Raw genomic sequence first — 11234 nt, 5'->3', positions numbered from 1 at the left:
ATCATAGAAGAATGTACGAGTCTCAAGGGAAGATGGAGTAGATTAGCCTGTTCTATGTCTCTTGTGCAAGGCGGTCATTCTGTGAAGACTGTAATGACTTGCCATGGACCCTTGTCTACATCGTTCAAGATATTTTGTATCACCTGAATCTGAATTGTCCATACAGATGGATTTATATTACTGACCTGATCATGGCTTCAGCTGCATCTTGTGGAGAAGAGACCAGTGGGCTTCACAGCAGAATGCTCTCCTGTAATGTGACACTTCAGCATTCCCTGTAACCCTCTGGTCAGCTGCATAACTGCCCACCTCAAGGCGTGATTACTCAGTGGTGTTCTTAAGACTGCACTTCGTTCAGCTTCTCCTCATTCTTCTTGCCAGAGGCTATTAGAAAGGGAAAATGTAAATGGAAAAATAATATCTCACTGGATCCCAGCTGAAGTCTTGCAAAAGCATTTGAGGTCAACTGAGAAGGGCAGGATTATATGAGTTTTACAGAAGCTGTGTAGGCCTCACAGTGGAGGTGACTTCATCGTTCTATCTCTGACAGTAGAACTGGATTCAGGTTCTAGGACTCCTAGGATAACGCTATATTTCCCGTTTCTGCAGTATGAAAACACTTGCATATTCTTCTAGATTGCTGGGAATATATCTTCCCCCCCCCCCAACCACCTGGGTTCTGCTATGAAGACTCGTATCTCAACGCATCCATAAATGTGGAAGATGAATTGGATGCTTATCGAGCATGTAGACACACTTCATCCTTAAACATCTCAATATCTTAGGCCTTCAGCTTCAACCTTTTCTTGGGCTTCAAGGCAAGCTGTCATAACCCCAATCTACTGACTAAAGAGAAACAGTGTGTGCAATTATTGTTGTTCTGGATTGCTCAATAGGACTTCAATAGAAGACTCAAAAATTGTATTTGATGTTTCAGTGAAAAGATAGCATTTTTCTCCTGTTGGTTGTACAGAAAGTGGTCTGTAAGCCACTTTCCAATCATGAAGGAGCCCATTATTGACAGACAGAGGACAGCAGGGCTGATGTGGTAGCCGTTTGATCTTACTTTAAGTCATTGACTAAGTCGACTCTGAAATCCACCCTTTCTCTAACCCTGTTACTTGTACTGACAGCATTCTATGTGATATAAAATTTGGTTCTCCAAACAGGTGTCCTTGTTCTTTTTTTGGTTGCTTGCACATTATCTCACAAACATTAACTGAAGTGTGTGTTATCCTGCTGTATTGCATCTTCCAAACCCTAGGGCGGCTCTGTCCCTGAGATAGAGGGAAAGGGGCTGCCCAGTAGCTTGAGTGAAGCACCACACTGCCGCTCCTCAGCCCTTCATGTTGTAACTAATGCTGTGTGGGGGCACCAGGGGCAATGACCTTTCTCGCAGGCAAACAGCTGCAAGCTTAGATGTGTGAACCTTTACATTGTACACGACTTTCACCAAAGTAAGCTAGTGTGGCTCCCTTCAGTGTAGACGCAATGGAAAAGTGGGGCAGTTGTCACAAAAGAGCCTCCCTGCCCAGCTGGCCTGTGGGATTGTGTCCAGGGCTGTGACCATGTGGGGAGGTGGGAGTGACTTTATAGGGAACACTAAAGAATAACATAGCTAGCCTGCCTACTATTGATGGGTGGCGTGTAGACAGTGTAGGACTTCCAATTCTCTGCACACCAGGGGCGGGGTCCTGGGTTGGAAGCTGGTTGACAGGTGTCCTGCATCAAGTCCTGGCGGCTGTTAGTTCCAAAGTTAAGTGGTCAGTTGCTCTTTTGTTTTTGTTAGAGTTGGTGATGGTTTTCTCTATGTAGAGATCCCGCCAAAGATTTTGTTTTCTCAGCAAAGAAAATATCATGTTGAATGAAGGAAAAAAAGATAAAATAAAAGGATATGGCAATAGATCCATTAAGTCTTTTCAATGGAACCCAAATGGCAATTTTTCTGGACTACAATATTTAAACAATTCTAAAAAGACTGTTATTAATATTTGCCCTTGACTATTCAGAATAGAATACCTCACCAGTTTATTCTCAGTTGATTTCTTGTACCCTTTTAACCTCTAAGAAATATTTTCAGATATCAGTCATTCTTTTCCCTTCATAGGTAGAATAAATTTAATATCAATGTTATCACTCTGCCCAGTGTCTTTGGAACACGATACCTTTGCTGTAGAAGGACAAGAGGTTCCTCGGTTTGAGCTTTCAGTGACAAAATTGTAATGGTAGGAAGTTAGATGCTGGTTGTTCACTGTGAATGGAGGTCAGTGGAGTGACCCCTCCACCTGGGAGGGCTTCAGGGGGACACGACCTTGGTTTCCAGGATGGAGCAGATGGAGAGTCCCGGGCTTATCCACACCGAGGCAGGTGCCTTGATTAGTGTCGGTTCCCTTCCTTCACCAAGGTTCCACGCTCAGCCCTCTCACCCTTTCCAGGTCCTGAGGGCATTTCAGGACTCGGTTTAAAGGCCATCTACTCAGTGGGGCCGACTTGCCCTCCCCATCTGAGCCAGGCCACCCTGTTTCACTCTTTATAATCCTACGGCTTTCTCTTCCTGACAAGAATCACAACTTGAAATGCATTATTGTGGTAATGTATGAGATTTTAATTCTGGGGATTAAGAGTGTTCCTGAAATAACCTATATCCTAATGGTAGGGCAGCCCCAGGGCACTCCCCCACATGGCTTCTCAGCCAGGCTAGAAGGCAAAGATTCAAGAAACTGGCCCCCAAATCCCTTGAGCTACACTTGGAAATTTCTGGGGACCCCAAGTCCCACAGGGTGTTCTGAGAGCAGGTGTCCCCTTTGAGCACAACCTCAAGCTCTTCTGAGCTGATTTGCATTAGACAGAGCTCCAGGCTGCTCTCAGCATCCTTCAAGGCAGCTGGTCAGGCCCCCTGAGGAGCAGCCTCTAGTCCAGCTCTCAGAGATGGGGTTCAGGGCTCCCCTGCTGTGGATCCTGCTGCTCTGGGCTCCAAGTGAGAGGGGGGCATACGGAGAAATGGTGGGCAAACGTCACTGTGGCCACGATGCTTTTGGTGTCTCTGGGTTCTTGGTGGCTGGAATTCAAGCATTTGGTATAGGTTTCCAGTTGCCCAGTTACCTTTCGTCTTCTGGTTCCTCCAAGTGTTGTGCATGACTTTGACTACAAGGGTCCTCAGTGCTGCGGGCCTCCACTGGGTTGCTCTCAGCACATCTGTTAAATTTGTTGTGTTTATCATTCCAGGCTCCACTGGGGGCATTGTGCTGACCCAGTCTCCGGGCTCTTTGACCATGTTTCCAGGGCAGAGGGCCACCATCTCTTGCAAGGCCAGTCAGAAAGTCAGTGACATTTGGGGCATTACCCACTACATGACCCGGTATCCACAGAAATCAGGACAGCGTCCTAAAGTCCTGATTTATAAAGCATCCAGTCGAGAGTCTGGGGTCCCAGCCAGGTTCAGTGGCGGTGGGTCTGGGACTGATTTCAGCCTCACAGTTGATCCGTGGAGGCCGGCAACGCTGCCAACTATTACTGCCTGCAGGGTAAGGAGGCTCCTCCCACAGTGCTCTGGGTCTAAACAAAAACCTCCCCAGGCGACTGCTCAGTCCTTTCAATGAAAAAACAGCCTTCAACTGCCAGAACTGTTAGCTATAGATCTTTCAGATATAGGCTGATCTTCTCACATTAATTTGGATTTTCAACCTCATCTATTTGCTTGAGCTCACACAAAGAAGATCTCTGTAGTTGTTCAGCAATCTAAGAATTGTGATGTAGTTATTTTTCATTTTTTGATGAAGATTTTTCTTTGTGTCTTTTTTTCCCCAGATAGAGGTCCTCAGTTCTAAGTATACTTACTTGTCCTTTACTTGTCCAATTTTCATGTCCTTTCTCTAAGATACATTCCACAGATATAGCCAGGGTTTTTCCTGTCTTCTTTTTCTTTTTCTATTGCTTGGTCATTGTAGGGAGTGGTCTCCAGAAGCTTGAGTGTGCATGGTGACAAGGATGGAAGGGTCAGTTTTCACAACCCACTCCACCCCAACCTTGGCCTCCCTTGGGCTTCTATATCCCCCCCCAGGGGGAGCTGGGGAAACTGACAAATAGTGCTCTGTAACATTTCCATCTGTTCAGATTCCCCTTAGTTTCTAAGTTTGTAACACTATCTCAGCACATAGGAAACTTTCTTGTTGTATTCATTTCTTTTTGTTCCATAACAAATTACTACTAACTTAGTGGCTAAAACAACACACATTGATCATCACACAGTTTCTAGAAGTCAGGTGTCTGGGCGGAGTTTAGCTGGGTTCTCTTCTTGGGGTCTCCCAGGATGAAACCAAGGTGTTGGCCAGACTCCATTCTCATCTGGAGAATTGAAGAATCTGTTTCTAAGGCCATTCAGGTTGTGGGAAGAATTCTTTTCTTTGTGACTATCTGACTAAGAGTCCTGGCCTTTGGTGGCTACAGGCTGGAGCCCACCCTGCGGTCCCACAGGCCATCCAAAACTCCTGTCACGTTGGCTGCCTCTTAATCAAACCAGCAGGGGAATTCATCAACAATAGGGAGGACCCAGTTCCTCTTTAAGGGTTTTGTCCCTATTTAGTGAGGTCCACCCAGGATAATCTTCATTTTGATTAATTCTGAATCAATTGATCTGGGACCTTAACCACATTTGCAAAATCCTTTCACCTCTGGGAGATAGTTTGGGCTAGAAGCAAAGCACAGGCCCTGCCCTCTGTCAAGGGGCATGAACCATAGTTGTAGGCATCATGGGGCCACTGGAAGTTGTCTGCTACAACTGTCATACTACTTAAGTTTTTTATTTCCTTTCAATTTCTCCCTCCCAAATTCTCCCTGTGCTAAGGAAAAAGTGATTTTAAACTTCATATGGAAATGTAAATTACCTAGAGTAACCAAAATCACTTTGCACAAGAAAACTGAAGTTTGGGGTGGCGGAGGCTCCTGCAGCTGTCGCTGGTGGTCAGATGGGGAGCACTTCTGCGCCCCTCAGACCTGACCCTTTCAGCGCTCTGCTCCCGCTCCAGCCTACCTCGCTCTTCGGCACCATGACCACCACCACCACCTTCAAGGGAGTCGATCCCGACAGCAGGAATAGCTCCCGGGTTTTGCGGCCTCCAGGCGGTGGATCCAATTTTTCATTAGGCTTTGATGAACCAGCAGAACAGCCTGCGAGGAGGAACAAAATGGCATCTAGCATCTTTGGGACACCTGAGGAAAATCCTCCTTCATGGGCCAAGTTGGCAGGTGCCAAGTCTAGTGGTGGCAGAGAGGATTCTGAGTCATCTGGACCCCAGAGAAGGAACTCTTCTGAAGCAAATGCTGGAGACTTCTTAGATCTGAAGGGAGAAGGTGACATTCATGAAAACGTGGACACAGACTTGCAGGCCAGCCTGGGGCAGAGTGAGGAGAAGCCCGTGCCTGCTGCCCCTGTGCCCAGCCCAGTGGCTCCGGCCCCAGTGCCATCCCGAAGAAACACCCCTGGTGGCAAGTCCAGCCTCGTCCTGGGTTACCTCCGATTCTCTTGAACTCTTGTCGTTTTGTTTGTTTTCTCCATGCTTGTGAACTGCACAACTTGAGCCTGACTGTACATCTTTTGGATTTGTTTCATTAAAAAAGAAGCACTTTAAAAAAAAAAAAAGAAAGAAAAGAAAACTGAAGTTTGGAGGCTTCCAATCCTATTTCGAAACATACTATATATCAACTATGGGACAATCGCAAACTATAGTTGTCAGGACTGTGTGGTGTGGCATCAGATCAGTGGCATAAGGGGCATATAGTTAATAGGTAGACAGCCTAGAAATAGATCCTTACATTTATGATCAATTGTATTTTGACAATGATACCTAGGTAATTAGGTGGGGAAAGGACAGACTTTTCTATTTGCACCCACATGCAAGAAGATGAAAAAAGACACACAAAAAAAGACACAAAAAAAACCTCGAATTCAAAAACAAACAAACAACAACTTTTCTATTTGCTATTTGCTATATATAATAACTCGAATTCAAAAACAAACAAACAAATAACAACAACAACAAAATAACTTGAATTGGATCAGAGACCTATCTGAGCTGAAATTATAAAAACTTTTAGGAGAAAATAGAGGGGGAAAACATTGTATCCTTGGATTCACTGAAGATTTCTTAGTTACAAAACCAAAAGCTCAATTTATTAAAAAAAAAATTGGACTTCACCAAAATTCAGAGCTTTGGTGTTTCAAAACACACCATATAATAAAAAGACAAACCACAGACTTGGAGGTAATATTTGTAAATAATTTACCTGATAAATATTCAGAATGTATAAAGAACTCTTCTACCTTAATAAGAACTCTTCTAACTTAGTAAGACAGAATACCTACCAGGACAACAACCCAGCAAAAAAAAATGAACAAATAATTTCAGTAGACATTTCACCAAAGAAGATATGTGAAAGGTCATTAATAGCACATGAATAGATGCTTAAGTTTTTCAATCATTAGGGAGATGCAGGTTAAATCCAAAATGTGATACCATTTCATACCCACCATGATGGCTGTATTAAAAAATAGAAGACAATAGCAAGTGTTGGTGAGGATATGGAGAAGCAGGATCCCTCATCCACTGCTACAATGGATGTCAAATGGTGCAGCCACTGTAGAAAAAAGTTTCTTGAAAATCTGAACATTGATTTATCATATGGCTTGGCAATTGTACCTTTAAGAATCTGTCTTAGAGAAACCAAAACAAATTGCCACATGAAGGCTTTAGGCAAATGTACCCAGCAGCCTAATTCATAATCGACCCAAAGCAGGAACAGCACAAATATCCATCAACCTTTAAATGGATAAATGAAACCTGATCTGTCCATTCAGTGAAATACTAACTAGCAGTAAAATCTTGACTCTCTCTAAAATACTAACTAGCAAAAAAATCTTGACTCTCTCTAATCACTTCTTCAGTCTTCTTCACAGCTTTGCCACTGAAGAATGTATCAAGAATATTTCAATTTTTCCATCATCTGAACCTTAAGTGTATGAAGCTTCTTTCATTCAATTGCATGTTAGATTCATCTATGCTGTTGGGCCTTGTTGTAGTTCATTAATTTTCATTGCTGTGCAGTATTTTATTGTATGAATAATATCACTATTTGGTCTCTTTTCTGATGAAATAGAAAAAAAATCTTAAACATTAGAGAAAATTCTCTCTTTTTGAATGAACAAGAATAAGAATGGTTAATGTCTCAACATAAACAAGGGGAATCAGAGACAATGAGACATCTTCAAAATGATAAGAAAAAGAAGCCACATACCTGGAGTTCACTTCTCAGCAAAGCATCCTTCCAGATTAATGTAAACTCAAGACCATTTGGGAATTCCGTATCTCTGGACATGGGGACTTTATTCACCAATACCCTAAGAAATTTTTATTACTAATCTTTAAGAATCAATGAACAACAATGGGAGAATTGTCTCAGGAGAGAAGCAATGAGGAACTTACTCATCTTTGGGGAGCGGGGAAGATAGTTCCCTCCATGTTTCCTCATGGTCCCTTCATGATATCTCTTCACTGTACACAGGGATAGATCCAATTTTGTTATGAGACTAAAGAATATCTTTCAACACCTTGCCTTGAACAAATCCTTGCATAAAATCTCTTGCTTCTAGTATTCTCATTACTTTTTTTAAGTTAAATTCAATTAGTTAACATATAGTGTATTATTAGTTTCAGAGGTAGAGCTCAGTGACTCATCACTTGTATATAATACCTAGTGCTCATTACATCTCATGCCCATCACCTTGTTACCCAGTCTCCCTCCCCCCACCCCCAGCAACCCTCAGTTTGTTTCCTGTGGTTAAGAGTCTCTATGTTTTGTCTCCCTCTCTGATTACGTCTTGTTTTATTTATCCCTCCCTTCCTCTATGCTCCTCTGTTTTGTTTCTTAAATTCCACACCATGAGTGAAATCATATGATAATTGTCTTTCTCTGCTTGACTTATTTCACTTAGCATAATCCCCTCCAATTCCATCCATGTCGATGCAAATAGTGGGTATTCATCTTTTCTGATGCCTGAGTAATATTCCATTGTATATATGAACCTCATCTTCTTTATCCATTCATCTGTTGAAGGGCACCTCAGCTCCTTCCACAGTTTGGCTATCGTGGACATGGCTGCTATAAACATTGGGGTGCATGTGCCCCTTCTTTTCACTACATCTGTATCTTTGGGGTAAATACCTAGTAGGGCAATTGCTGGGTTGTAGGGTAGCTCTATTTTTAACATCTTGAGGAACCTGCATACTGTTTTCCAGAGTGGCTGTATCAGCTTGCATTCCCACCAATAGTGTTAAGAGAGTTCCTCTTTCTCCACATCCTCGCCAACACTTGTTGTTTCCTGTCCTGTCAATTTTTGCCATTCTAACTGGTATAAGGTGGTATCTCATTGTGGTTTTGATGGCTTGTGATGTTGAACATTTTTTCATGTGTCTGTTAGGCCCAGGATCCTTTTAAAACCAAAATGAGTTTGAGGGCTAGATAAATTGTTGTGCTAATGACCCAATGGCTGAGTGTCCTTCGGTTCCAGACAGAAAGGTCTATTTTGTTGTGCCTTGCTAGTGGGTTCTCTTCTCTGGGTGGAACCAGTGCCTGTCTTTTGTGGAAATGCACACTGAGGATATTTGGATCCCAGGTCACACACTGGGAGGCTAGTTTTCCCAGTGCCTTGAGTGTTCAGAGGTGTTTGAAGAGAATTCAGTGGATGGGCAAGGTCTCAGTTGAGCAACTGCCAAGGAAAGAGGAAGCAGATCTGTGGGGTTGGGATTTTCTGATAAAAATTAGGTGACTCGTTCCTTAATAGATTCTTATTGCTGAGGAAATTCACTTCACATAACTGGTCCATGGAGCTTTCCTTGCTAACAAGATCGAATTAAGCCTGTCTGGACAGGGGCACATAGGTGATACTCTGAACCAGGTGCATGCACACTTTGTAAAAGCTCCGAGAACCTTCTCTTTCCTATACCCACTTAATTTAGACAAAGAAGTGGATGGACCATGTGGACTTACAAGCCAGGACCTCCTCACCTACGCTCAGATGATTTGCATCTCTCTTGCTCTGAAACCACAAAATTCTCAGAATTGCTTTTAAGAGGTGTTCTCAGGAGAAATGTGTGTTTATCCTATGAAAGAACTCAGCCAACAATAGATTTTCAGGTTCCAGACCTTATTCCTGTGATTGAGAGAAAATGTCTTCTGAGGGGACCTGGCAAAAAATTCTGGAACTTTCTTATTAGGGATTGTGCATTCACAGATGAGGCCATCACTTGTTCGGGTCAAACTGGAAGTACCTGGAGAATCTGGGAAAGGAGGTTCCTCTTAATATAGTCACCATTAACTCTCTGCATGAACTTGGGATATTTATGACCCTTCCTGAGCCTCAGCTTCCTCCTGGTAGAATTGTACAAATGAACATGGTGTTCTCCACTTCTCTTTAATATCTGACACTTCATGAGGGGAGGAAAAAGAGAGTCTAAGAGCCCATGCAATTCTATAGGACCTGAATGAAGTATGGCTTTAAACCTCACAAGCTCCTTTTTCAGGTGGCAAAAGGAACAGAGAAAGCTGTTGAAGATGTTGTATCTCCTTGTCTCTGGAGGAAGCAGCTGTTCCCCATCACTGAATGAGGAAGGACTCATGCTGGTTGGTTTTATTGTAGATTTGCCTCAGTTGTCAGAGGATGTTAATTTGGGTTCAATAAATAGAAAGCTAGTGTGTAATTTGTCTGGGATTCAGACAGTCTTGGTGAAACTATTTGATATGTTCTCCTGGAATCAGAGTTTGTGAATAGAGAATGTGATACTCTTTTTTTTTTTTTTTAAGATTTATTTATTTATTTGAAAGAGAGGGAGAGACAGAGAGAGTGAGGCGGAGGGACAGAGAGCCCCTATGTGGGGCTGGATCTCATGACCCTGAGATCATGACCCTGAGATCACAACCCTGAGGTCATGACCTGAGCCGAACCAAGAGTCGATGCTTAACAGACTGGGCCACCGAGGCACCCTGACAATGCGATACTCTTATACTTTGACCTATAGACTTTATCAGCGCAAATAGTCCAAATCCACACTGTTTCGGTCCACATTGGAGACACACAGAGGCCTGTTCCCTGACCAGCCCAAATGTAGCTTCTCTCTGATTAAAAAGGGAGACTTCCTCCTTGCATGAGTCTGAGATCAAGCCATCCAGCAGAATGAGCTTCCCCAACTGCAGGTCACTGTAGTGGATTCCTGAGCTCTGAGAGGCACCTGTGATTGAAGTTAGTCATCCTTCCTAAATTAATTGTATTCACTAGAGGATACACCCAGTAAGTGAAACTTGGGTCAAACAAGACATGAAAAGGGAAATTAGATATTTTTTAAACCAAAAGAAAACATGGCATATCAAAATTTGTGGGTTGCCAAGAAGCAGTGAGTCCTCAGCCTCATCCATTCCCTTGAGTTCCCCCAACATCTTCCTCTTACACTGACTGAGAGGATCTGTTGTGCCTGCTCCCTAGACAAACAACACTTGTGGGCACCTGGGCCATGACACGCAGGGAGGTTTCTGCTCGGGGCTGAACCACTGTGGGAGCAACATGTATACTTTGCTGGCAATAATAAACTCCAAAATCCTCAGCCTCCAACCTGCTGATTCTCAGGGTGAAATCTGTCCCTGATCCGCTACCACTGAACCTGTCTGGAACACCAGAGAAACGTTTGGAAGCCTCATAGATCAGGGGCTGTGGAGACTGGCCTGGCTTCCGCAGGTACCAATTCAAATAGGATTTTCCATCACTATGTAGGAGGCTCTGACTGGCCCTGCAGGAGATGGAGGCTGGCTCTCCAGGGGTGACAGGCAGGGACAGTGGGGTCTGCGTCATCACGACCTCCCCACTGGATCCTAAAGTAATGAGAGAAATGTAAGATTACATGCAAACATTATGAGCCATTTTCAAAATTTTACTTGGTAATTATTTCAGGCTAAATCACTTTTTTGTGACTTTTTTTAAAAAAAGGTTTTGTTTATTTGAAAGAGAGAGAGCATGAATGAGGGGCAGGGGCAGAGGGAGAGGGAGAAGCAGACTCTCCTCCGAGCAGGGAGTCTGACATGGGGCTCAATCCCAGGACCCTGAGATCATGACCTGAGCCAAAGGCAGAAGCCTAACTGACTAAGCCACACAGGTGCACCACTTTTTTAATTAATATCCCCAAATACCCAAT

General features: G+C 43.4%; 1 protein-coding gene across 1 annotated transcript; it reads left to right on the top strand.

The window, feature by feature from the left end:
* Positions 1–4936: 4936 nt before the first annotated feature.
* LOC110587385 (jupiter microtubule associated homolog 1-like) lies at positions 4937–5620 on the top strand. The gene has a single exon (XM_044918534.1). It carries the CDS (start codon positions 4965–4967, stop codon positions 5523–5525), a length of 561 nt encoding a protein of 186 aa, XP_044774469.1. The 5' UTR covers positions 4937–4964; the 3' UTR covers positions 5526–5620.
* Positions 5621–11234: the final 5614 nt, after the last annotated feature.

This window comes from Neomonachus schauinslandi, chromosome 10 (assembly GCF_002201575.2).
Source record: "Neomonachus schauinslandi chromosome 10, ASM220157v2, whole genome shotgun sequence".
Lineage (NCBI taxonomy): Eukaryota > Metazoa > Chordata > Mammalia > Carnivora > Phocidae > Neomonachus > Neomonachus schauinslandi.
Note: the sequence above shows the minus strand (reverse complement) of the source record. Positions and strands in the feature narration are given on the sequence as shown.